At 41.6% G+C, this 27,902-nt stretch overlaps 2 protein-coding genes across 17 annotated transcripts in view; one reads left to right on the top strand and one right to left on the bottom strand.

Annotated features, from left to right (window-relative positions):
• Window positions 1-3,791, bottom strand: part of MBD5 (methyl-CpG binding domain protein 5) — a 148,477-nt gene extending 144,686 nt beyond the window's left edge. For all 8 annotated transcript variants that reach the window (XM_030017038.2, XM_030017045.2, XM_030017046.2 and 5 more), the window contains exon 1: window positions 3,560-3,791. The gene's annotated coding sequence lies outside the window, so the exon portion shown is untranslated. The remainder of the gene's footprint in view (window positions 1-3,559) is intronic.
• A 562-nt stretch (window positions 3,792-4,353) lies between these two features.
• Window positions 4,354-26,853, top strand: ORC4 (origin recognition complex subunit 4). 9 transcript variants are annotated; one of them, XM_030017055.2, is made up of 16 exons: window positions 4,354-4,455; window positions 5,510-5,597; window positions 5,929-6,000; window positions 7,683-7,796; window positions 8,904-8,980; window positions 10,681-10,771; window positions 12,898-12,973; window positions 13,382-13,467; window positions 16,166-16,214; window positions 16,730-16,881; window positions 18,766-18,939; window positions 19,278-19,364; window positions 23,076-23,184; window positions 25,087-25,182; window positions 25,269-25,336; window positions 26,542-26,853. In XM_030017055.2, exons 4-16 carry the CDS (start codon window positions 7,794-7,796, stop codon window positions 26,728-26,730), a joined length of 1,257 nt encoding a protein of 418 aa, XP_029872915.1. In that variant the 5' UTR covers window positions 4,354-4,455; window positions 5,510-5,597; window positions 5,929-6,000; window positions 7,683-7,793; the 3' UTR covers window positions 26,731-26,853. The 9 variants fall into 9 exon arrangements, with proteins under 9 accessions (XP_029872915.1, XP_029872912.1, XP_029872914.1 ...); XM_041124074.1 differs by lacking the exon at window positions 7,683-7,796 and adding an exon at window positions 4,969-5,069 and having other exon boundaries at window positions 4,381-4,455; XM_030017052.2 differs by lacking the exon at window positions 7,683-7,796.
• Window positions 26,854-27,902: the final 1,049 nt, after the last annotated feature.

Here is a 27,902-nt window from a genome sequence, read left to right as displayed (position 1 = left end):
ACCTAATAGTTCCAAAAATAATTACAAAGAATAGCCAGTGAAAGCCTGTGGCCTCAAACATTCAAATAACTCTTAAAAAGAATAAGCAGGTCCTTAATGACATAAGAGCATTCAAAAACGTATCCTGTATCTCTTTACTGTTAAAATCAGTGGTAACTTTGACACCCACTTCCACTGGGACAAAACAGAAACCAATGCAGGGTCCTAAAAAAAAAAAACAACCAACCAAACAAAACCAAGCTCCCAAGCAACTGAACAAGCCCAAAAGAAGAAACCGAACTCCCCACTTTCCAAAAGTTTTAACAGTATTTTTGGAAAGGAAGCTTAGCCACTTTCAAAATTTGTGTCCTGAGCCATTAACAGATGAGATTCTTCTCCTGCAAGCTGCTTTGTGCATGTGGTCTCTTAAGCCCATAGAAAGACACGCTGACATTAGTGGGGCTCCAGATGGGCACGAGGGGCCACCCACCTGGTCTACTGCTTTCCAGAAGGAACATCCACAATAAGCACTCGCTGCTGCTGCTTCAGAAACTAATTTTGTAGTTATGGACTGTATTCAAGTTACTGATCTTCCACATACAAGGAATTGCCACGAATAACAGTAGGGGACAAAAAAAAAAAAAAAAAAAAAATCTACTGACAAACCAAATTAAATAACCCAGCTGAAAACCAAGGCATTCCATTTTTGAGTGGACTGTTACTTATGCCAAGATCTTCAGTGCTTTTTAACAAGGAGAAAGACTGATTCCTCCAGAGCCAAAGAAGAATGAAAGGACTGCAAGCAAAGAGAAGTTAAATTATTGAAAGTATTGCATCATAAAGATTCTCTTCAAACATCCGCCTACCTAGTCTAAATAGAAACTAACACATTCATCTACAAAGAAAGGTTAGAAAGCAAACTCCAAGGAAAGACTGTTCAAGACAAATATAAGTCTGGCCTGAACAGCAAGCATCTTCATGTCTAGCACAGCCTACATTTTGCCATGGTAGGCTCCTTGCTAATTCAAAACAATCTCTCTGACCTGGAGTCTGGGAAGCCACCAACCTGGAATACAGGAAAATAATTCTCAATTTTGGCTCAAAAGACCAAACAAGACAAAACCATACTGCCCTTTAGTTATAGCTGTTGATAACACAGACTCCCTTAACGCAGGTTGAGGCAATTCTTTCAGTTCTTAGAAGGCTGTTGCGACAGCAGCCAGAAACCCCAAACCAGCCTGAAGACCCCTTCGTGCCAGGCGCCGCAGAAATGCAGGAACTGCCTCTGACACAACTCAGAATCCCAGCCCCACCAGTGGCTGGCTCCTCAGGAGGGACCTTCCCTATCCAATTCCCCCCAAATCAGCGATTGTCTTTCTAGCACAGACTTGGCTGCAGGAGCTGGAGGCCTATGGAAATGAAGGTTTTATTAGTAATTTTATCGCTAGGATTTAAAGTAAGAGAAGACCCCGCATTATTCTGCCCGGCTTTAGAATTCTGTTAGGGTATTTTACCGAGCAATCGTATCAAATCACATCATACCTATTTTTAACACTAAAACACAAAGAAATTAAACTGTTAAATCCCCGTAATAAATAACACATCCCGTTGGCTGTAGGCCGTGAAAGTTGCAGGCAGATCTGCAGCTCTACATACATTGGGAGCATAATCCTGTAGCCGCTATAGGTTTCCATGTACAGATGAAAGCAGATCAATGGTATCTCAGGTTGAGAAAGGAAGCATTGTCATGAAAAAAAAAACAAAACAAAAAAAGAAAACTGTGTCCTTTACTCCTGGACAGTCTTTTGCTGTCCAACTCTTCCCTGTAGTAAACTAACTAAAAGGAGAGTCACACATTTAAAGAACGGGCTTTTATATACGTATCTGCCCATTTTGGCTATGCTTATTGCATGTTTTTCACGTGTTTAAAACCAAAGTAATCTTGTTTTCACAAGCTAGCAGAAAACTAATGGCAAACTATTAGCAAGAACTACAGTTATGGCTGCTACCTTCAATTCTTCCTCACAATATTGTCAAGTATCGGTCCAACTATATTTTTCTCTCATTCTTTCCACCCCATCAAATTACGGCTTTCTCAAACTCTTTCCAGTTTGATCACAAAATTGCTGCTTCGCACAAGACATGTATGTACCAATTAGAAATGGGAGATACCAAAGCATTTCAGGAGAGCCCTTTCTTGTGGGTATCCTTCCAGCGTGAGGCAGAGATGACATACGCTCTCTGCTGACCACCATTTAACCGTGATGCCCCACTGAAATACATACTCATGGCCTACTTCACGGTTCAGCATGCTCCACAGTACTTAATAAACTAAGCACTCAAACCGTCTTTTTAAAATTACGGAGGACATAATTAAGCTCCAGAAATAAGCAGACAACAGCAATTTTAATATAAACATCCTACTTATGCAGAGGACTCTTATTTCAACTTGGCATTAATGCCCAAACTCTTACTTCTGGATTCTTGCAAATCTCGAGAAGGCTTCTTCCAATATTTCCTTGAGCTAGGCATTTAGTTTGCCCCCTTACGTTTTAATCTATTTCAGACATTTTGACACGGAACTTTCCTTTTAATCGGTAGACAAAAAAAACATATGGTCAGATCAGCCTACCAGCGGTACCTGACCTAACAAACCGTAAGCGTGGATGGAGACATTTGGCCTTCCCAGCAGAAGGCCATGGAAAAACAGATCACGACATATATAATTGAGCAAACCATTGACCAAATATAGCCAGCCACCAGCGATAACCACGTACTGCTATCGAACGCGCAACACCGATTCCGATCTCGCAAACATTGACGTTCCTCGGGAGTCCAGTTCTTGGACTATCCCTGGAAGTTAAGCTCACGAGTAGGGTCTTTGTACGACCGGGGCCTTAACGACCCCAGGGCTTTAATAACTCAAAGAACGGCCTGAAACCACCGCAGAGAGCCCAACCGGGGCGGGGGGTCAAATCCCGAAGGCTCCCCGGCACCCTGCCGTTATTTCGGCCACCGAATTTCCCCGCTGCGGCCGGAAAAAAACAACACTTTTGAGACGAGCCGGGGGCTCAGCACCCACCGGAGCCACCCCGAACTTTCCTCACAACACCGCGCCTTCAGCAGAGAGCCCCCCCCCAAGCCGACATTAACCCCCCCCAAACCCGGTGCTGGGAGCAAGGGGGGGGGGGGGGTCGGTAAGAAGCAACCCCCCCCCCCGGGTCGACGGGGAGAGAAACGCGGCATCACCCGCGCCCCGGCGACAACAAAGCTCCGGCAGGACCGTACCGGGGTGTGTGTGTGTGTGTATTTGTGTGGTGGTGGTGGTGGGAGGGGGGGGGAATCCCCCCCGTTGCTGTGAGGGGGCAGAAAGTGACAGGCGGGCACCCGGCGCCCCCCCCCCCCCGCCCGCGGCCCAGCGCGGCCAAGCGCCGGGCCCCCCCCCCCCCCCCCCTCCGCCGCCTTCCCGCTCCCTCCCCTGAGGTAAACAAGCGGGCGGCCCCACCGCCACCACCAGCCGCCACCGACCGCCCCCCCCCCCCCGCCACCGCCACCACCGCCGCCGCCGCCCCACACTCACCTCAGCGGTCCCCCCCCCCGGTCGCCCGGCCGTCCCCGGAGCGGCGCTAGGCGGAGACGCACACAAAGGGTAATAAAGGGGGAGGAGGGGGAGCGCGGGGGCTGCCCAACTGCCTGCCGCTCCCCCGCCGAGGTGCCTCCCGCCGGGGCCGCCTCTCCCCGACGATCGACGACGAGGAGGAGCCGTGGGGAGCTTGGGGGGGGGGGGGGGGGGGGGGGGGAAGCGGGAGACACGGAGGAAGAAACTCCCCGGGCTCCTCCGGCCGGGCTGGGGGGAGGGAGGGAAGGGGGGGTAGGGGAGGAAGGGGGGGGGGGGAAGAAAGTCGGGGCGCCTCTACCGGCCCCCCCTTGCCCCCGCGCCGATACCGAGGGGAATGAGCGCCCTGTCCCTTTAACGGTATAAATAACGGGCCCCCCCGCGCCCCCCCCCCCGCGCTCCTCCTCATCATCAGCTGCTGCCGCCGCCGCTGCTCGCTGCTGCTCCGGCTGCTGGGGGCTCCGGCGCTGCCGGGGAGGAAGAGGGGAGGCAGCCACTGCGCATGCGCCCCGGGGGAGCTCGGGAGGCCGCGGGGTGGAGGGGAGAGGAGGGGAGGGGGGGGTAGAAGGGAGAGGGAGAGGAGGGAGGGACGTGCCTTCCCACAGGGCCGCGCGCGCACCCGGAAGGAGATCCGGCGGCGGGGCGGAAGGAAGTGGCGGGGAGAGGCCGGGGCGGAAGTGAGGGGGCGGCTGGGGGAGAAGGGAAGGGAAATGAAAGGAAGCGGGGGGGGGGGGGGGGGGAAGGAAGAAGCAAAGCCGGCGGTCACGTGAGGGGGGCGGCGCGGGCGCTGCCGGGAGCGCGGCAGCTGTGGGCGGCGGCGCGAGAGCGGCCGTTGCTGCTTCTGCCTGCCGCCGCCTGAGGTGAGGCGCCCGGTGGCGGGAAGGAGCGACGCGACGGGGGATGCGGCGTCCCCCGCCCGGGGATTTGGTTTGTGTGAGGGGAGTAACGGCTGCCGCTGGCACGCTGCTGTATAGGCCAGCGTCTCCGGGCCGCCCGCCCCACCGGGAGGTGGCTGGAGGCCGTTTCCGCGCGTCCCTCCGGGCGCGGGGGGGTGAGGCGGGAGAGACACCCCCCTCCGCACCCCGGGGGAGCTCGGGGAGGCCGGGGGCATTTTTCGGTTGGAAGCGGCGGCTGTGGGTGGTACTCGATGGCTGAGGTGCTTCGGTGTAACTTGGCGAGCCGCGGATGGAAACAGCTCCTCGTCCGGTAGTCCTGTTGTTATTGCGCTCCCGTTCAATTAATCTAACGGCTTCGGTTCAGCTTCCCTAGCGTTGTGTTCCCGTGCCTCGCACTCCTCTGGGTCTGGGTCCACAACGACTGCTTCGTTTCTATGTATATTTTTTTTTTTTAGCAGCCGGTCTCGTCCTTCGCAGGCATAGCTACTGTGCCAGGGGACTGAACGGTGCGGGCCTTGCAACAGAAGGAGCAAGACTGGGAGAAGAGGGGAACGACTGTGCTAAAATAAGCATAAATGGTTGTGGAGCAAGTCTGGGAAGCTTTCCGTTGGCACAAAGAGGGAGGATTGTTTTTTACTCGTGCTGCTTATCTGTGGTTATTGTTATGAGCTGCAGCAGTATAAACACGGATAGCTAATTGTTCCTATAAAAACTCAGTTGTCGTGACTTAACGTGTTACCATGCTCCTGTAGCTTGTTCCAGCTGCGGAAGCATAAATACATTGTTCCAAACTCTTTTCAATGCAATTAAAACGAACAAATTGGGCTTGGTGGTTGGTCAGAGGAGAAGGTGTACAAATGCCACTTGTTAGTACAGCTTAGTTGAAGACTATCGATTCGTCTGTTCGCAATAATGTGTCTGAAGTGTAAATGTACCAGCTGTGACGCTCCTGGTTCTGTGCGAGGTCAGCTTGTGTGCAGCTGTGCTGTCTTCATGGAACTTCATATGTCGTTCGCAGACTTGTCAATGTCATCGTTGCCATTAAGAACTTGCTAGAAAAGCTTGGAAGAAAACTTGAAGAAAAACTTTCGTATCGGTTGCATTAGGTACTGTTTGCATTGCATTGAAAAGCAGCCTAAAGCAAATGCTGTTCAGGAGTTGTATGTAAACGTGGATTTCATCTAATCAGAAATGAACTAAAACTGCTTCAGTCATTTGTTTGTTTTTTTTTTTTGTACTAGTAAGGTGAACCAATACATCTTCATCAGTTAAGAAACAATGTTCATTACAACTTAAGCTCTTATGACTGAGCAACTGCCTTGTGCGTGTTGTACTAAATTTAGTTTACTAACATCTTAAGTACAGTTTCTGACTAACAATTATTTGGAAAACAAAGTAATTTAGTATAACACTTATATTTTTTTTTCCTATTTAAAGGTGAAAAGTTCCGCAATGAGTAAACGCAAGTCAAAGGAGAGCAGTGGAGCAAATGGAGAATGTATTTCGCAGGTTAGTAGCATCTTTATTAGCTGACTTTGTTTTTAAGTTGCGGAACTTTCCCATCCTCTGCCATCCATGTCATTCTGTAGTTTTTTACTAGACCAGTTAAAAGGGGATGCACAGATACTTGATGTAATTTCTAGGGCTGTAAATGGTTTTTGTTCTGTTTATGTTCCGTATTTCTTCCAGCTTCTCTCCTGATGCTTGTTTGCTTCAAGTGTTATGGTAATGATCTACTTTTTGGAGTCTTAATAAAAATGGTAAAGGGTGGTCTTTCGCTTTTACAGCTTGTCCTAGTTTCAGCTGGGATAGAGTTAACTGTCTTCCTAGTAGCTGGTACGGTGCTATGTTTTGAGTTCAGTATGTGAAGAATGTTGATAACACTGATGTTTTCAGTTGCTGCTAGTAGTGTTTAGACTAATGTCAAGGATTTTTCAGCTTCTCGTGCCCAGCCAGCGAGAAAGCTGGAACGGCACAAGAAGTTGGCACAGGACACAGCCAGGGCACCTGACCCAAACTGGCCAACAGGGTATTCCAGACCATGGGACGTCACATCCAGTATAGGAACTGGGGAGTGGGGGTGGGGAATCGCCGCTGGGGGACTAGCTGGGTGTCAATCGGCGGGTGGTGAGCAATTGCACTGCGCATCATTTGTACGTTCCAATCCTTTCATTACTGCTGTTGTCATTTTATTAGTGTCATCATTATCATTATTCGTTTCTTCTTTTCTGTTCTATTAAACTGTTCTTATTTCAACCCGTGGGTTTTGCTTCTTTTTCCCGATTTTCTCCCCCATCCCACTGGGTGGGGGGGGGGAGTGAGTGAGCGGCTGCGTGGTGCTTAGTTGCTGGCTGGGGTTAAACCATGACACAGCTGTTTGTGGCAATAGATTTGCATAAATGTATTTTTATCTAATCAGATTCTTTATATTCCAGTCTGTAGGGTGAATTAGAACCTAGGTGACTTTTTTAACAGCCTAGATTAGGCAGGGCAGCAGCTGCCAAATCAGTTTTCAGTTTGTTTGTTTTTTTTTTTTAAGCTTTATTCTTCTTCTGTTTTCTCAAAGTGGCTACTTAAAACCTGTGATGCATTTTGTAGTGAATTACCTCTAGTTCAGCGATTTCTTATACTTTAATATCTTTCCCTCATTTACCTATAAAATTCCTTTATAGGAGGAAAACCTTTTCCCTTGTGGATGGACAATGCTGACTGTTCATTAAAACAGAATAAATCTGGAAATTAAATCAGTAAGACTTTAGTAGAACAACAAGAGTACTGAAAAATCAGGTATATGAGCACAGCTCGTATTAAAAAAGGATTCCTTTCATAAAGTGGAATTATTAGCAAAATAGATTTTTCTTATTGTTTTTCTATCCATTATTTGGATTTGCTGAGGAGTACTACACAAAGGTGCGTCCACACGTATTTATTTGTAAACCAAACGCCTAGAGCTGATGGTGATAATTCCGTCATAAATTATAAATCAGCTAAGCGTTAGAAGAAGATGTATCTTCAAGATACTAAAAGCCTGTTAGTAACGTACCTCAGAACACTGTCTGATCAGCTAAAACGGGTGTGAATGAGTAACTGCTACCTAAGATGAGAGAAGCACAAATCCTTCATGGTACAGTATTGTCTCCATATATGTTTACCTGGGATAGAATGCTGCACTTATTTTCATTATTTTTTAGAATTCAGCAGAAATGAAAAAGGACTCAGTTAAGAGGTGCAACTGAAGAATGTAGAGAAAAAACCATGTGGGGGGAAGATGAGCCAACTCTGATTAAGAGAATGGAAAACCAATGATACAGATGTGCATGATAATGATATAGTTAGTTTTTAGGTCAGATGGCCATTCACTTAGACTGAAAGGCAAGGTGATTTTAAAGGAAAATCACTTCATTAACAGTTTGCGATTTAATCTCTGAAATTCTTTGACAATGAGCACTTAAATTGGACACTAAGCGTTATAAAAGGATGGAGCGTGCAGGCATTTTAGGATAGCTTAAATGAGGGATGGGGAGAAGTAGTAGTATAGAGTCCTGTAAATTTTTAAAAAATGGGATTGTCCTATCTGCGTGCTGCTAGTCAAGTGGTAGGAAGAATTCTGCTATGATGCTGAAGGTTGGCTGTTTGGGAATTGAAGATACAATTGTAAGTAACAGTTCTTAATGTGGAAAACAGAAGTCGGTGCAGATGTATATCTAAAGATACCCCAAGGAGAACATCCAAACTAATAGTTAAAATAACTGTATTCACTGTGCAGTTTGAACGACTTCAGAACTTGATCTAAAAAGCAAGCTGGACAGACTTCATTCCATCCTTTGTAAGCCATGTATTAGCTTCAGTTTCATACTACTTCCTGTCCTCCTTCCAAACTGAACTGCATCTGCACAGGAACTGTAAATTTGATACTTTCTAATGTTTGAAGGCTGTAGGCTGCAGTGTTCTTGTGAGTGGTGCAAAAAGTGTATTCAGTGAGGATTCGGGGCAATAACTAAGTGGGTTGTTTTTTATTTAAGTCACCTGGTAAATGTTTTCTTGCCTGTATTGCACAGTAAGTTAGAACTATGAATTAGATGTCACCAAAATTAGGTCAGTAGTTCAAGTATAACATTCCTTTGGGGGGGTGAAGGAAAGAAACTGTAGCAGAAGGGACCAAAGACATATATTGCTATCACTGAATTGAATTTTCCCTTTTCTGCTACAATGAGTCTGTTCAATATTCTGCCTACTGCAACTTCATTCTTACTTTCAAGACCCAATATCATTGATGACAATTAAAGCTTACATGTTACAGAGTAGTTGTGACACCACAGAAACGTGCATATTTTACTGCAGGCGTTACATTATTGGTACGTTCTGGTGTTTGAAGCACCAAGCATTCTTCCTGTCTTGTGTTATATCCGTAGGTGCAAAAAATTTTACGTGAAAGATTCTGTCACCGTTGTGCTACTGGAAAACTGTTTGGGATTGAACATCAGTACAGGTAAGTGAGCAGATTCAAATGCTAAGTAATTTCTACTTTAACCACAGTAGTAAAATAATCAGAAGTCAGAATTTTCTGCTGCCTCTGCTTTTCTAAATTATACAGGCTTAAATGACTTGCAGCACAATGCTTCTAAAAATTGTTTGCCTCAGTTTAAGAGTTTTTATACAACCGTTTTGTCAGGCTCTGAGTTTTGGACTTGTTGTCCTTGTTTCAAATATGTAATTCCTGAAACGCTTTTTTTTGAGCCTGAAAGATACTTTTAGTGCATATTCTAAGGCTATGTTTAATGACCCGACCAAGCAAAATGTTAAATTCTCTTGTTGCGAATTTTTATTTTTACTTCAGATTTTTCGCCTGTTTATTGGTAACTGTGGTAAAAGTAAGTCTTAAACCTTGGGCGCCAACATTGTGTTTCTTTAAGTAGAGACCCATATTTAAAACAACCTACTTCTTGGGTTCATCCAATGCAGAGATTAGAGTTAGGAAGAAGGGACCTATTGTGACAATAATATACTAATCCTTTTACAGATGTAGGTCAAATTCTGAAAATAACAAATGTGTATCTGAAGAACTTGTTTTAAACAATCCATTTTTATGTGAGTTGAATCGCCTGATGTGAACATTAGTTTCCTTTCCCTTACAGGAAGGAAAATACCATTTCTGTTGTTCAAGGGTAGTGTGATATACATGCAGAGCTCACAGATGTGTTTATTGTTGTGAGAAAATGTATTTCTATGATGTTAGTATTCTACAAAACAAGTCTCTCCTCTTTATATTGGAATTCTGAAAAACAGTTTACAGACTGTCTTCTACTTAATATGCCACTGTTGATGAATTATGCTGGAGAGAAAACACTATGAACTTCCCAGCTCTTAGTTTTTCTTTCCCAAGATGTATCGGGGCTCTTGGCTGTAGTTAGCTCTCAGGTAGTGAATAAAACCACATGCATTTGCTACAGCTGTTCCATGATGACTCTGTCACTTCTGTAGAAGCGATTCCATGATGTTTATTCTAAGCAAAAAAAAAAAAAAAAGCATATGAAATGTATGCATTTGTAAACATTTGGGAATTGGAAGTGTCAGTAGTCGTTACAAGTACTTTAAATGTGGTACTAGGTAATAACTCTAGCTGAAGGTAATTTAGAGTTGCTCTTTTTTTCCTTCTTTTGGGTGGGAATAGAATGTGAAATTGAAGTTCAGTATTGCTGTTAGCATTTACAAGCTTTGAATGCCTAAATTTAGCATATATTCAGTTTTATGAAGATTGTCAAAATTAATATATTCCACTAAATTATTAATTTTTACTGGTGTCAAGATTTCCTTCAAGATGTTTGCCAGTCTTCCTTTTTTGTGAGCTATAGTGGTATCACAGAAACCAATCTCGTTTCTTTCTTAAAAAAAAAAAAATAAAAAAAAAATGAAGTCTGTCCTTTCATGGCGGAGAATTGTAGAACTTTATGGATTAGTAATACTCCTGACTTCTGCATGTTTTACTATTTTAAAATATTTTGAGAGCTGATCACTCAGCCTTTTGTACTTTATTGTATTACATTTTGCATGCCCTGAGTGTTGGCTCTGAGAGCAAGTTGAAATGTATCAAGTTATCTCTTATGTCCTAAAGATTTTCTGAATTTTCCATGATTTCAGTGAATGTTGCCTGGTTTGAAGTTTTTTAACATATTGCTGTTGTCAACACAGGCATCTGCTGGAACTGCTGAAACGAACTATAGTGCATGGAGAAAGTAATTCTGCCCTCATTATTGGACCCCGAGGATCAGGAAAGACTGCGGTATAAACATGTATTAAAAGTTGATACAGGGTTAAATTAAGCATGAGGTAGATAACCTTGCTGAAGTCCTGGGAGCTTTTGGAGCTAAATTTTCATCTCTGCCTCTTTTTAAAGAGAGAATTGCTAATTGTTTACACATAATTTCAAAACATTCTAGGACTTCTTGTGAGCTAATTCTGTTGAATGACAATATGAAGAAACTGCTTTCCTAATAATCTTCTGGAATTTTTCAAATGCTGAGTTCCTAGGGATTTTGTAAAATAGAATAGCTTCATGTGTAGCTGACAAAAACACAGAAAACACCCAAAAAAAATTGTGACCTCAATTCCTAGGAGGCAGAGTATTGTATGGTAGTTATAATTTACAAGTGTAGGTTTTGTATTTTAAAAGCACTCTTTTTAGTTGAGGCATGTGAACAAATGACATCTAACTTAAGTGTTATATACTTTAATATTATGCAAACACTTAAGTCTATGTTTACATGAGTATATAATGTGATAAATAGGTTGATTGTTACTGCACAAAGTATTCAAGATTGAAAAATTACTTTGGAAGTCTTCCCAAGTGCTAATGCAAGTGGCCTTCAAGTTTTTAAATACAGTGGAATAGAAATAAATTAATAGGTTGTAAACATATCCATGATACAGCTGACACCAATCATTCTGCCAGTTTTTTTGATAGCTTGCTTGTTCTGCATTTCAAAACCAGTCAGTATTGTTACGTTCTTCTGTTACCCATGATGCTTCAGAGGAAGGATGATTGTCAAAATCCTATGGAGTGGTGGTGGGGAAAGAGTTGATAACCCAGTGGCAAATAAGGTTTCTTCCACCTATGTACTTCCTGCTGGGCTTGAACTGGAGTTTATTTTTCCTTTCCTAGACTTACGGATTTGTAAAGTAAGCAACAAGCACTCTCATAGTGCAGAAAATAGTTTTTAGATTTTCTTGTATTTGCAATGTAGAGTTCAAGGTCCAGTTGAGACTGTTGGATAAGGGGCTAGCCAGAATGGATGGCATCTGCTTATTGGGCGTAAACTTGAGAAACCAAGGGAATAAGCTTTTTTGTTTCAGGTTTCCATATAGTAAATGTTGGCACCTGTAGTAGGAGTCTAGCTGTATCTGCTTCTGAACACAATATCAATAGAAGAGTCTAGATGAGCTCTATACTGCAAACAAATTGGAGTAAATGTGAAAGTTTTTAAAAAAATCCACAACAGAACAATCCCTCAAATACCACGTGCCACCCAGTCACCAAAACTCAAACTATGTTTATTATTTAAAGTTTAAATTTTCTTCCAAACCTTTTACATAAGGATAGTGAAGATGAAAATTCATCATCCTTCCTGCCAGAATATAAGTAAGCAAATTACGTATGCAAAATGAATTATTTTCTTATTCTATATCAAGTGAAAGATGTTTAGTTTTCAAAAAAGACTGCTGGAGACAAGAAAATCGTATGTGTGTATATATGTATGTATACATACACATAGATGGGATCTGCACAATCTCAGCTGAGGAAACAAAAGCAAAGAAGTGGCAAGTGAATGAAAAGTTAACATTTCAACTACTTGTACGTATTTTAATACAAGTTCCTTATGACTTTTACTGAGAACAAGTTCTTGATGGACTGTAGATTTGGGGCCCCTAAGTTTTATAAGCAATTTAATGTGCAACTTCATTTTCTCTCATGCTTCCCAACTTCAAGAAGAAAAGAATAAGCATAGTGTCTTTAAAGATTTAAAGCAAATATTTTTGTTCTACAACATCTAATGAAGCCAAATACTCTACTAACATAGGAGACAAATTCTGTCACACCTCAAACTCGTAAAGGTTTTTTCATTAAGGCAGAAGCCCTAGGTATTACTCCAAAAAATGAGTGACTAAAATACTGGAGTTATTTTTATATTTCTTTCTCTACTAATTCAGCAGAATGAACAAATGTAATTGCTACAGTCATGATAGTGAATGTGAAGTTGTCATTTTAGTGTTTTAGTCTTGAAAATACTCAAAAACATTGTTACCTAATGAAACTGCACTTACTGTTTCCTATCTGATAATATCCATTTGTACACTTTTCTTACTGTTAATACTTTAATCTTGTAAAGAAATTATGTATCTTTTTCCTAGTTATTAAATCATGTCTTAAAAGAGCTCACAGAAATGAAACAAGTTAGAGAGAACCTCTTGGAAGTTCATCTGAATGGCAAGTAATGCAGCATAATTCAAATGTTATGTTATGTTCAGTTGTTATATATTGTATGTACCGAACAAAAATTTTGGTTTCAGCAGTTGTAATCTAGCCTTGGTTATAGACACATTTGTCTGTGAGCTCCAAAATGCCTTCCCATCTTTGATCTCTCTATATAAAGAGAACTTTTGTGCTTTTAATGACTTTTCAAAATGTTAAAAATCAGTTCAGTTTTGACCAAATTGTTTTAAGTAACCTCTTATTACATATGGAAAATTTCCAGTGTTAATTTATAAAAAGGCATAGCTTTATAAGGCTGGAAATGGAGAGAAGCTTCTGCATAAGTTTCTAGTGGCTGTAGATGTGGCCTCTTGGAATGAAGGAGAACTGCCAGTTCTTAATGAAAAAATAATTTTCTTTCAGGGCTTCTGCAAACCAATGATAAAGTGGCCCTGAAGGAGATCACTAGACAGTTGCACCTGGAAAATGTGGTTGGGGATAAAGTTTTTGTAAGTATTGACTTTATTATACTCTTCGCTTATCTCCCTCAAAAATCCTTGCGTAGAAAACTAGCTTTATAGAATACAGCTTGTTGAGACCGAATGGGCTCTGAGAATTTATTAGCAAAATTGCAATGGGCCGACTCAGTCTTCTGAAAGCTTTCTCTTTTAAAATATTTAATAATTGATGGCAGTAGTGAACTGTGGCAGCATTCACCTGTGAAGACCCTGGTTTACAAACACTTAAAGCATGCCAACAAATACTTGCGTTCTACACAAGTGCTGAACGTTACATTTTGCTAGTTGAGCAACATTAATGCATCCTGATACTTTTTCAAAAAAACATCAACTTTGACTTAGAGAAGGAGGAAGAATGGAAAGGCACTCTCAACATTTACTTCAAGCCTCAGAATGAAACAAACATTAAGCATTCAGAAGGGACTTTGTTCAGAGGGGTAGAGCATTTTGGAAATACCAGCTTTAACATTTCAAGACAAAGAGTAAGCAAGTTAACCAGTCAAAAAGCAGTATCTTTAGTATATTTGCAACCTTTTGTAGTTCATAGGGAAATCTATCCAGGCTTCCTAGAGCTCTCATTTTGCATAGGATTTCTATTAAAATATTTGCTCTGTTGACCTTTTCCCAAAGATAAGAAACTCATTTCTATTAGTAGTAAAGTCAGTAATAAAAGAGAATAACTGAAGTGCTTCAGATTAAATTTCACTCATTTGCGTGTGAAATAACTTGGGCTGGTGATCTGGGCTACCCTGGTTGTTGCCTGTGTTGTGGTTTAACCCCAGCCAGCAGCTAAGCACCATGCAGCCACTCACTTCCCAGTGGGATGGGGGAGAGAATTGGGGGAAGAAAAAAGTAAAACTCGTGGGTTGAGATAAGAACAGTTTAATAGAACTTAAAGGAAGAAAATAATAATGAGAATAATAACATTAATAAAATGACAATAGTAATAAAAGAATCGGAATATACAAAACAAGTGATGCACAATGCAGTTGCTCACCACTCACCAATCCATGCCCAGATAGTTCCTGAGCAGCGATCCCCCTGGCCAACTCCCCCCAGTTTATATACTGGGCATGACATCACATGGTATGGAATGTCCCTTTGGCCAGTCTGGGTCAGCTGTCCTGGCTGTGTCCCCTCCCAATTTCTTGTGCCCCTCCAGCCTTCTTGCTGGCTGGGTGTGGGAAGCTGAAAAATTCTTGACTTAGTCTAAGCACTGCTCAGCAACAACTGAAAACATCAGTGTGTTACCAACATTCTCTCGTATGTAACACTATACCAGCTACTAGAAAGAAAATTAACTCCATCCCAGCTGAAACCAGGACAGCCTGTTATTCAGTGAGTGTTCTTGAGAGGCCATCTTCTGGTACGACAGAAGCTCCTTCTGAGCATCATCTCCTCCTTTGCTCTCAGATAGGGCCTTTGAGATTGGCAGAGTTCACACCGTTGCGAGTCATGTGTAATACTGATCCATGTGGCTAAAGCAGAATTATGAGAGGTGAGAAAGGTGAGATCTCAATAGATGAGGTTTATTTTCATCAGTTGCATTTGGAAAGCTAAAGAGCTAAGATGTTACCGCTTTAGTTAAGAGAAACTGGAGAACTAGGTTAGTGTGGAATACAAGATGAAGTGTAGGTTGTGGTTATTAGGCTTTATTATCTTTTGGAAATGCTTGCTTCTTAGGCTGGGCTTTGGTTTCTTACTTATCGCAAATGAATTTAGATACAGAGAATGGAAAACCTTTCTGGTGGTGAGCTAAAATTTTCCCAAATACAGCTGCAGTAATGAAAGGAAATAGCAAGTATTTAATTTCAGCCTAGCTGTTTGAATGAATTGTCTTTTCCACAAAGAACTAGAACAACCTTTCAAGGTCCACAGTTCCACTACCAAAAATGCTGGAGGCAAAACTGGACGTAAATGTGTTTAATTCCCCTATAATTTTCCCCATTAAATTATTGTGGAGTACTCCTTTAAACTCTTAGCCATCTAATCCCTTTGTTTGCACACGGGCACGGAAACATACTGGTTTGCACGAATGTCCTTACTTCTCTTGATAGAAACTTTTCCTTTCTTAGCTTCTGCAACTCACATTCAAAGAGTAAATTGGCTTTTCTGCGTTCTTTGATAGGGCTTGTGGTCTTCAGTTATTTCCCATCTCATAACCTGTGTGCTTGAGAGTGTGTAAATGTGTGTGTAACTAAAGCAGGATGGTAATAGCAAGTCATTGTTTTCTGCCATGAATGTTTGATGCTTTCATCTAATGAGGTTGCAAATTAAAAAACTGCATACTGATCATTCTCAGTGGAACACGTTAGGTGGCAGTTTTTGCATGTGTGTAGATGGAAAATGAGTATGCAATAGCTATGTAAGGAAAGATAAAGCTACTTGTAAATTTAGCTTATTGTAGACATTCTGATAACTAATTTTTGCCTGTCTGAGGCAATTAGTTTGGGGTTTTCAGACTGGAAAGAAGTGGATCAATGTGGAGTTAACTATCAGTTTTCCTATTCTGAAGAGGTTATGATTATACAACATGAAGTAACGCTGTAAACTTTTGAATAGGCACTGGTTTTGAAAGCAGGGTTTTAGAAGGAAACAGCCTTCATTACATACCTGAACTTGATGTAGTTACACAATTCTGAGAATTACACTGAAAATCTATTGTGAAACTTTTTTCTTTTCTGTGTAGGGCAGTTTTGCTGAAAATCTTGCGTTCCTTCTTGAAGCTTTAAGGAAAGGTAAACACTAGTAGCCCCTGTTCTGATATGGTGTGTGTGTCACTTGACTGAAAAGTTAGCTTATACATGTTTTTTCATCTACTTGTACAAGCGGTATGAAGAAATCTAGCCCAAGAATATGTCACACTTACAAAATAATGTGAAAAATATGTAATACTAAACAAACTTATACCTAACATATCTGATGCCATAAAGGCTTGCATGTGATGGTCAGCTATGAAGGAAAGATTGTTTTATCCAGATTGAAGCTATTAAAAATGTTTTTTTAAAAATTTGCCACAGAAGTCTGTCTTCCCTTGCAACCAGAAATGATGCTTGGCAGAATACTACAAAACCTTACCAATTTTTCAGTGTATTTTTCTTTTTACTGTTGTAGCAGTACGTATGTGAAAGGAGGGCTTAGTGAAAAGCTAAAAGAAAGTATGTAAATTGTTAAAACTGGAATTTGTGAAAGCTGTAGAGATGGAAGTCTGATGATGATCTTACCATACTAACTTTTAAAATTGCTGTCTCAGGAGATCGAACTAGCAGTTGTCCAGTCTTGTTTATACTGGATGAATTTGACTTATTTGTTCATCACAAGAATCAGACACTGCTCTATAACCTCTTTGATATATCCCAGTCAGCACAGACTCCAGTAACAGTTATTGGACTCACTTGTAGACAGGTAAGACATTGTGCTTTCTCATTCAAAGTTTTTAGCTGTTTTAAAGAGACTTTTGTCTTAGGTGGAAGGTTTTCTCCTCTCCTGGAACCTTACTTAATTTACTAAGAGACTTTTCTCAATTAACCATTTTTCTGACGTTTGAATTGGGAAGGGGGATAAAAAATAATAATAACTTGTGCTGAGAGCAAACTTAGATGAACAAAAAACTGCAAAGCCTTCAGTATTACTGCTAGAGGAGCAGGTTTACATTCCTAAGGAGACACAAGGCTGTTGTCCTCTATTACTGCAGAAGGGCCATATTTATCCATGTGGCTGTTTTCTATTATACTGTTGTTCACTCTTTGGAACGTTCACTCTTTGGCATTTCAGTTTCTTGGTCAGCAGTTGGTAACAACAGACTTGTATTAACCTACAGCGTTTAAATCATTGTTCTGAGGACAAGGAATTTTTTTTTAAGCAAACACATCAGTAGGGCACTTTTGCTGTAATAGTAGCATATTCAAAATGGGTTTAAGATCCATGTTAAACTTGCTGTGATTTTTACAGTGACATTGTAAGGAACTGTGGACAGATTAGGTGTATACTGTGAAATAATTACTTTGTAACACTATGGAAGCTGATACTTTATAAAAATTATACTGTTTATTCAGGAAAAACTGGATTGGTGGTGAAGATAGCCGGGTTATGACAAGAAGAAGAATAATTGAAATCTTTCATTTATGCCTGAATCTAGGGTTGATTAGGTTTAGGCGATATTTAGCTGGGCAAATTTCTGGAAGTTAGTAAAATAGTTGATAGGTGATTTAATAAAATACAATTTTTTCTTTGGCTTCATTACTGCCCTGAGTCTGGTATCCTCACCACCCATTATTTAGAACCCTGTATTGCTCTGCTTTTGAATGTTATTAAGGGAGAGTCTTCAGAGGCTGTACCATGGTTTTGGTGATAGCTGTTGCTTCTGAGGTTTTTTGTGGGTTTTTTTGTTTGGTGTTTTTTTTTTTTTTTTTTTTTTTTAAATCACTGGTCCCTGTTGCATGTGACTTATAAATCGAATGGGGTCTTTATATTATGCACTGTTGGCGCTCTGTTTACTCTTACTGCTCTCTTTTTGGTGCAGAATTTCAGTATTCTTAAAGCCTTTTTTTAGTGCAAGTAAAAACACCAAAACCAACACACAACAAATGTTTAAAAACCAAAAAGGCCTACCCAGAATTCCTAGAAACTGGGAGTGTAATCATTGTGTCCCAGTATAAGGTAGGGAAATAGTACTGTGTTTCTCTAAATGGGTGAGTCCCACAGCTTGTTTCTCATGCCAGTCAATTGCTATGTGTTCTGAGAAAAGGAAGCTTTTCTCTATTACCTTCAACCAACAACCTGATGGCAGACTTGCTTAGTTCTGTGTGACAATCTTAAAAGATAAATATTGGCTCTTAAGTTTTGGGGTTTTTTTAAGCTGGATTCTTCCAGTCTGACAAAAGGCATGTGAACTGACAGCTGCCAACCTACGTATCTACTAAATAGAGAACTTGTCTAGAGCCGTGATAGGCTGAAACATCTTGAATGCAGACTTAAGTAACTGAAATATTTACATAATCTATGGAGAAATTTTGCCGGGTATCCTAGCAACTAATTATCCTGTATGATGTAGTGCATCACATGACTTGGGTAAATGGCTAGTTGTTAGGCATTTCAAGGCACATCAATTATAATAATTAGCAAAGGTCTTGTTAGAACATTTTAAGCCTAAGAATTGAATAATTCTTTTTTTTTTTTCTTTTGACACGATTTACTTTGGTGTTTTCTCTTGGTAGTTTTTACTGTAGCAAAGAATGCACTAAATGCATCTGCTTTTTTTAATTATTATTTTTACTTTTTTTTAACAAGGATATCCTGGAGCTCTTGGAGAAGAGAGTAAAATCAAGGTTCTCTCACCGACAGATATATTTGACGAATTCCTTTGATTTTAAACAATACATTAGGATATTCAAGGAACAGCTTTCTCTTCCTGCTGGATTTCCTGATGAGTCTTTTGCACAAAAATGGAATAAAAACGTTCAGGTATTCAAAGCTCTTCATAGTTGGTGTTTTACTAAAACTTCTAAAGTAAGACCAGTTTATAAGTGTAAAGCCTTTACCTAAGATTAGTATTTCCTTTCACTATCTGAGTTTGATATGGAATAAATTGAATTGTGATAGAGAATCTTTGCTTATTGAAGTCTGGAGATAAAATTAGAAGTGTCACAAAAAAAGACCAGAAAGTTAAGGTTAGACTTGAAGAAATTGTTTTGTCAAGCGTAAGCTGAGCTCTTTCTGAAAGTTACCTGACTGGTATTTTGTCAGGTGAGTATGAAATGATTTGGTGAGATGATGAAAATATCACTTAAATTCTTTTTTAGCATCTCTCAGAGGATAAAACTGTGCAAGACATGCTGCAGAACCTTTTTCGCCACACTAAAGATCTGCGCTCACTTCATTCGCTGTTGGTATGTATTTGGATATGCATATAATATCTTTTTGATTTACAATAATCGGTAAACAACGCTTGTATTTTTCAAGCCAGTTATCTGAGCTTTACTTGAAACATCTTTTTATTCAGTGGGTTTTTGACAGTCCTGGCTTCTTGCATGCTTTATCAGTCCATGCTTTACTAATGAATTTGAGTAGTTCCAATTTCTGTAGCAGTTATGTTGTGAGGGTGTACTGTTTAATTGAAGTGATGGTGGGTTTTTGGTATTTAAAATAACTTTTGCCAAGTCTTTCCATTTATAAAGCAAAACTGTTGGTGAAATACTTTCAAAGTATTTTTACCTTTCTGAGATTCTTTTTGGTTGCTGGTGAATCCTGAAAACTGCTTGTACCAAAATACTTTTTCTACCTTTAAGTCTGCTGTTGTAGCCAAATATTCCTTCATTCTTCCTCTTTCACTAAATCTGTCACTATTTAATAAACCTGCTTCTCTTCATCAATATCCGTCTTCTTCAAATATCAATAAATTTTGGTGCCTTTTTTTTTTTTTTAACTATGGTCTCTTACCGTATTCTTGCATCACTTTAGCACTCTCCACTTTGTCTTCCTCCTGATGCTGTTAGGGTTTGTCTGTGTTCCTGGCCTGTTTCCTGAGCTACTCTTGCATTACTGTCAGTGTAGGTATATGCACTTTTGACATAAAAGCAGACGGTGCTGCATTTGGAGTAACTGTCACTTAGAGCTAAAATATTTGTTGTTGTCATCCCTCTTTCCACTCCTCCTTTCTCCTAAACCATTCTTGCAACGATGCTCCCGAGCACAGATTACTTGCATTTATGGACTAGTTGCTCCTGGATACCTCTTCAGTAAGACCGTTCCCATGTGTCTACAATCTTGTTATTCACGCAGAGGAAATGCTTTTGAAATGCTTTCTTCTATCACTTCCAGTTTCTTCTTATGCAGAGTATCAGATAAAATCACTTTATGAACTGTATGATTAGGCACCACTTTGTTTTCCAGAGCTGGTTTCATATATGGAGCAATTCATGTAGCCCAGATGCTGTCTGCAATTCCTCTGTTACTGTGATGCTAGTTCAGGAAATGTGATCTTAATCTTTTAAATGTTGAGGTGCTGGGAGCCTGAGGCTAACCCTTAGCAATACTGAGACGGAAGTTAATTCTGATCTTCCGAATGACCACGTTATCTGGTGTCAAGGGCCTGAGGAAGCTTTCAGAATTTTACTTGGTAGCTTCAACCTTTCCCAGTTATCTTGGAGAGAAGAAAGGCCTTGCTGTGTGGAGAAAAATTAGACTGCTGCCTTCCTGTTAACTCTGAGAGAAGACTTCTGTATTCAGTAAGTAGGAGGTAATGCTGACAGTGAACTTCCTCCTATCACGACAAATGAGCTGAAGCTTAACACGTGGTCAGGTTCTCTTGGAGGGTCTCTTATTTTTTTTAATCTGCCTCCCTCACTTCTGTTTTTTAATGTAGTTAATATGGATGCAATAACATTCATTACAGATGATAAGTAACACTTATTTAACCATCTTAAAATATCTGTGTGCTGCTGTCAGTGTGAAAAGCCCACTAAACGTACCTGCTTATCTTGTGTTGTGCAAGTATTCAGATTTTAACCTTCAGCTCTGTGGTGGGCTGTTCTTGGACTCTTTAGTGCTGACAGCTTTTCCCAACACTGGGTTTATAGCCACTCTGAGAACTAGATCACGGACTTCCTGCTCTAGTTCTGAAACATGGAGCGTGATCAGTCGTCTTTTTTTTTTTTTTTTTTTTTTTTTTTTTGTAGTCCTCTGTTTACTTGAGTTAGTTACAAGATTGCAGATCATTTCTAGTTTAGGGGCATCCAGTTCTGTCCTGTGGCTTGAATGAATGCCAGAAAAAGAGCTGATGGCTATCTGAATAGCCTCCCTTTGTGCTCCAGGGTGTGTCAGAGCTGAGGCTGAAGTTCCTAATTGTTTTTTTTCAGCATTTTCTGAATTCTTCTGTTAAAAGGGGCTTTTTCACTCTGAAGTCATCTTGCTTATAAAAGTATATAATACAGATTCTAGTACTTCTGTAATTCTTCTGTATTGGCTGAAGTGTGGATTAATTGCCCTGCAGGATGAATTTTTCTTTAATTCTGAAAATCTCTAGGAGTCTGCCATTTGAGCTGGTGAGAGAAGCTTTGTGATGGGCAGTGTGGTGGTGGTGAGGGTTGCAGCTACTCTTGCTAATGACCTGCTTTTCGGTAGCAGGGACTTGTTCTCAATGACCAGCTGTTTTCAAATTACATGTAGTGCTCCCCACCACTCTGCGTTGTCAGATGAACACATGGGTTTTCAATAGAAACTTAAATGTTTCATGTTGCAGTACCCTAAATGGAACTGCGCAATAATCCTGAACCTTGGAAAGGTTGGAAGAATTGAACAGTTGAGTTTTTTAGCAAAGTAAAAGAAGCAATTTTTTATGTAACTAGAACTAGATAGCTCATAACTGAGCTGGTAAAATCTAGGTTTGCTTTTGGTAGATGCTGTTTCCCTGCAGTTTCTCTCATGTGGGTGACTTCATGCAATCAGCTGCTTGTCTTCCTCTCAACCTGGTAAACCCGAGAGGATGCTCAGTGCTCCAGGCTCCGTTTGGTGTAGTTACCTGTTACAAATTTCACTAGCCCTGAAGCAGAGGGGGCAGTGACTTACAGGAGATACTGCTGTGCTTCCTCTACTTCTTTCCATTGTGTGTGTCTTGTTAGTGACTTGGGGCTGTCATTTCTTCACTCTCCCTTTCTTCCCTGTCTGAATTCCCTTTAGCCTTTATAGTATAAAACCTCATTCTGTACCTTTGGAAGTCCGAATGATCATGCAGCTTTTTGAGGCTGTTACATTGACATCTACAGGGAGAGAAACAGGACTGTAAAAGACTGGTGGTAGATAGCATTGGATGTTCTTGGTGAAAGACCTCAATTAAACAGATGAAATGAACAGTTTTTCATTACACAGACCTGAAAAAGTAGGAAAAAGGTAGTCACTAAAAGCCATTTCTTCTGTTGATGAATATTAAATTACAAAGTATTTACAAGGCAGATACTTAAAGCTCTAAAGAGCAAGTAAAGGGCACTGCAGTGTGCCCACTGCTGTGTAACAGCTTGTTGATAATACTAGCTTGGGAAGAGTGGTGTCATTAGAGGTCAGTTAACTATGTATTTGTTAACTTACATTTGTTCAAAACTCACTTTCTGTGACAGGTAGTTGAAGATTGTTAAAGATTCAAATTGCAACTAGGTGAGACTTCAGCAAATGCTCTGAAGGGGTTACTTGTATTCTGTAAACCAAGGTGCCTTCAGACGCCTTCTTAGTACTTTCAGTGACAGGAGTACGCTGTAGCTCTGTGTACAAAGGTACATTTAAAATAGTTGTAAGTCATTCTTACAGCAATCACTGAAGTATGCTAATCCATTGAAATTAATATAAACAAGTTAATGAGTGTTTATCTCCTCTAGTGAGGAGGCTTTAAAGTTTTAAGCCTGGAAAACCTTCCTGGCAAAATGTAAATAGCTGGTAGCTACAACTACAAGGTTTTCAGTGTGAGCCTCTTGTGTGTGTAGGGCTTTATTCATTAATGTTTCCAGTAGGTGACTCCAGGGGAAATGTGTTCTTCTGCATTCCATCTCCAAGTAGAAAGTATGTCTGGTAATTAGTAATTAAATGAAAAATGTCTTCTGCTTTATTTTTAGATGCTCGCTGTAAGTAACGTTACTGTGCATCACCCGCTTATCACTGCGTCAGATCTTCATGAGGCAAGCAAGCAGTCTAGAATGGACTCAAAAGCAAATATTGTACATGGTAAAGCTCAGCTGTTGCCCCCAAATGTTCCTTAGGAGTATGGAATGTGTCAAGTCCCTCCCTGAGATTGTCCTGATGTGAGAGAGACTGTACAGGGCAGTGTCCCCGGTCGGTATGGGCTGCATGGGGAATACCTCCGCCCGTGGAGTCTGCTCTCTGCTGGTTTGTGTGGATGTAACGATGCCACATAAACCAGAAATGGAGTTACATGTTAGTGGATATAAATCCTATGTTGTGGTTTAACCCCAGCCAGCAACTAAGCGCTACGCAGCTGCTCACTCACTCCCCCCCACCTAGTGGGATGGGGGAGAAAATTGGGGAAAAAAGAAGCAAAACCCACGGGTTGAAATAAGAACAGTTTAATAGAACAGAAAAGAAGAAACTAATAATGATAATGGTAACACTAATAAAATGACAACAGCAATAATGAAAGGATTGGAACGTACAAATGATGTGCAGTGCAATTGCTCACCACCCGCCGACCGGCACCCAGCTAGTCCCTGAGCGGCGATTCCCCGCCCCCAGTCCCCCCAGTTCCTATACTAGATGGGACGTCCCATGGTCTGGAATACCCTGTTGGCCAGTTTGGGTCAGCTGCCCTGGCTGTGTCCTGTGCCAACTTCTTGTGCCGTTCCAGCTTTCTCGCTGGCTGGGCATGAGAAGCTGAAAAATCCTTGACATTAGTCTAAACACTACTAGCAGCAACTGAAAACATCAGTGTTATCAACATTCTTCACATACTGAACTCAAAACGTACCACCGTACCAGCTACTGGGAAGACAGTTAACTCTATCCCAGCTGAAACTAGGACATCCTACTACATGGGCAGCTTGGGCAGTGCACTGCTACAATGCAGGCTGACAGCTGTCAGTACCACGCAGCCTGTGTGGTGCTGCAGTGCTAGCCAGGGCAAGCACCGGTAGCCTGGGCAAAGGAACCAGCCTGGGCAGTGCTTCTGTCTTGTTTAAGTGACGGAGGAAGATGGTGACGTCTTCCTGCCAGAGCTGGGAGCTGGAGGATACTGAGGACACTTTGGCTGGGAGCTGTTGCAACAGATGCTCCGAGAATTGCAATAGTCTGTGCTTGGATATGTACAGGATGGGAGTATGTAGTTGAATTCTGTGCTCTCGGAACTACAGCGGCGCGCGCTTACCTGCCTGTAACTGAGCTTCTGCTAATGCTGTACTGGCACCTCTGGTGTGCTTCTGTGTGCTGCTGCTGCCTTTGCGAGGTCTGGGGGTTCTCCCTTTCCAAACCTCGGCAGATGGGGCGTACTGAGCGCTACGCTTAAGTTTTCTCTGATAAGCATTTTGGAACCTGTGCAAACAGTGAGAAGAAATAAATGTCTCCTGGTGATGATACTAAGCCTAAATATAGTTACAGGAGGAATTGCTTCCCTGATCAGGAAAAGTTAACTTAGCCCATTGCTTCTCTATGGCTCCCAAATTTTACAGGCTTTAGTTTGGCTCGGCCCTGTGATTCTCAAAGTCTCTTTAGTACTGTGGAGCTAATTTGTCACTTCTTTAGCTTTGAAGAGTGAATAACCTCTTCAAACTCTCATTTCATGACTTGCTATATAGTAGCAGGGAGATCGTCTTGGTGCTGCTAAAAATTCTGTGTCATGCTGTCCAATCTGCAATGATGTTTTTTCTTTAAATTTCTTGCTTTTTGATGGAAGCAGCCCGTTTCTTAACATTCTTGCTTCAAATATTGGGAAAATGAATGTTCTCTTATCTAGTCTCTCCAATTCTGGATTTTTTTTTTTTTACATTATGAAGATATATAACACAAATAGGTGAGGCCTACAGTGTATAAAAATAGAGGAATAAAAATAGTATGTGAACTGCTTGCGTTCCTGATACGCTTAAGAGAAATATTTAGAGTTCTTGTCTTTCCCTCTAGGTTTGTCTGTCCTGGAAATCTGCCTAATTATAGCTATGAAACACTTAAACGATGTTTATGAAGGAGAACCATTTAACTTCCAGATGGTTTACAACGGTGAGAGAAATGCATGAACTTTACAAATACTAAATCATTTACTTTCCCCTAACTAACTTTTTTTTTTTTTCCTATTACTGGTACAGAATTCCAGAAGTTCATACAAAGGAAGGCGCATTGTATGTACAACTTTGAAAAGCCAGTTGTCATGAAGGTAAGCCTGAAATGTAGGGTTTTGTTGTTGGTTTTTTTTTTTTTATTTTATTGTAGATTATTTAGATGTTGGGTTTTTTTTCTAGTGCACAGATTGGAGTAGTCACACGCAGCCCTAAACCGGGACTGGGTGCTTCAGGGCGGTGAGAACCCCCCACTCTCGGAGCGGGCAGCCAGGGCAGTGGGTTTGGGCAGTGCCTGGCCACCGCTCGCCTTCCCTGGGAGGGGGAGCTCAAGGCCGTCCCGAGCTGCTCAATAGTTATGCTTGGAAGAGTTTAGCACCAGGGCGAGGACTCTCTTTCAAGTGAGCTGAACTGATGTAGGACTGGGGTTCCGCAAGAACGACTGTATCGGAAACGGCTTCCGAAGGAGAGGTTTGTGTATGTGCATAGCTATCGTTGGGTTGCTCATCCCCTTCTGCTGTTTAGAAGTGATGTCTCCAAAATTTAAATTAATCATACCACATCAAAAACCTGTTTTCCTTACTCCAAGCCCCAGTAGATCTGGCTGGTACATGGAATCAGTTTGTAGCCTAATAGGGCTGGTTTTGCCTCAACCAACTACCGCCTGAAGTGCAAACGGAGAACGGCGTGTTGGTTACAAACCTGATCCCCGCGGGCCTTCTGGGCGGTTGGGCTGTCACTCCGTTAAGGTCACTTTGCCAGGCTCTGGCTCAGGGACCTGGTCGCAGCGTGTGATCCTGCTGCACCGCAGCTGCCAGAGCGCTGGTCACGCAGGTGCTGCCTTTTCAGTCCCTAAACTTCACCCAAGGACCTGCAGCGGTTCTGTGGTCAAAGCTGTCTTCCCATCTTGCCGCTTTCAGGTGGAGCAGCCTTGGTTTCTGACTCAATGTTAGTCATGAATGACACTTAAACTGGAAATCATGTAATGCTCTCTGTGCACTTGTAACCGACTATTCCAGTTGTTTCCCAGAATAACAAAAGTAATTTCCAGTCAGTGATGCGTACACCAGATTTCAAATACTATTTCTTTAAGAAGAAAAGTGAATTCTGTTTCAGCCGGCACAGCTGATGTGCTTTGCTACCTGTGCAAGAGGGTGTAAGGTAAAACAGAGCTGGCACTTAATGTCTGTCTGTCTGGGATCGCACATCACAGGTTTCTGTCAAACCAGTGCCTTAAGAACGAGCCATACAGCCCCAAATGACGTTATCTTCCATTTCCTCATTTTTTATCCTTCTTTTTTAGGCATTTGAACACCTGCTACAACTGGAATTAGTAAGACCAATAGAAAGACCATCTGTACGTGCTCAGAGAGAGTACCTCTTAATGAAACTGCTTTTGGACAACAATCAAATCATGGATGCTTTGCAAGCGTATCCAAACTGCCCGACGGACGTTAAACAGTGGGCAGCCTCGTCACTCAGTTGGCTGTGAGCTGTCTGGAACTTGCGGTATCACCTTCTAGATCCAAGCTTTTGGAGTTAGCTGTAACTCCAGAAGATGTAATGTTTACCTTACCCACAGCAGGGTGTTCAGATTAATAAATATTTGGAAGAAGCTTGCTTTGCTGATGGATTTGGATTTTGTTTTTTTAAGGAGAATGTATGTATACTGATGTTACCTTCTAATGGCTAAATTTGAATTAACTTAAATGCTGAGGCAGTTCAGCTCAGCCCAGTGCGAACTCATTTACGCACACAATTTCTGTCAAAGCTCTTTGGTGTGTCTCAATCTCGGATTACGAATGCCTTAGATACTGGCCGCCACTAACAGTGGTGGGTCTCACGCTGTGAATTCTGAAGCACAGATCCATCTCTAATGCAGTTTAAAGCTCACCCTGAGTGTACTTTTTTTTTTCCTCAGATTTGACTTGACGTAGAAAATTGGTTTTGGAGTGGTTCTAGTGACAGATTTGTATGAATGGTGTATAATACTATATATGTACTTCCAAGGTGCAGTATCAGAAGGATGCTCCTTCCCAGGCGAGAGTTATCCCTGGTTCGGTTATCGCCCCAGGAAGGAAGTGCTGTGTACGGCCGAGTCGCTGGAATCGCCCGACCCTGCTTAGGATGGTGGCTGTAAGTAGCGAGGGACAGGCTGAGCTCTAACCCTCCTGTTAGGTTTCAGAAAGGATGACGTGGAAGGGCTGATGGCTTGCTCTGTCCTGAATAAAGAGTAAGTGAGCTTGCTCTTACCTTACAGCCTGTATGATGTGATACACTTTTTTAGCAGCCTGGTGGCTTCAGTCTGTCAAAAAGCAGAAGACATTTCAGTGATGTTTGTTCATGCTTGGGACCTCTTCCTTCTGGGTTCATGCAAAGCCCTTCTTTTCAGTCAAAGGGTTATTGATTTTGCTCTTTGCTGCTTCGTAAAGAGATTGTCTAGGCACCTGCGTACCTTGAAGAGCAGAGCAGTGCTCTGAAAAGCAGCAAAATCAGTAGAAGGATTGTGCTAACTATGATCTAGGTCCTATCAGCGATGGCTTAGACAACCTCCATGACGCTATTAGAATGGAACACTTGCAAACTGTAAATGAAAAAGTTGTTGCAAGATTTTGGCATCAGGCTCTGCACACCGCTGGGGCCCATTACACCAGTTTTAGCACA

The sequence above is a fragment of the Aquila chrysaetos genome, chromosome 6 (assembly GCF_900496995.4).
Source record: "Aquila chrysaetos chrysaetos chromosome 6, bAquChr1.4, whole genome shotgun sequence".
NCBI classification, from domain to species: domain Eukaryota; kingdom Metazoa; phylum Chordata; class Aves; order Accipitriformes; family Accipitridae; genus Aquila; species Aquila chrysaetos.
This window is presented reverse-complemented; position numbering and strand designations above follow the sequence as displayed.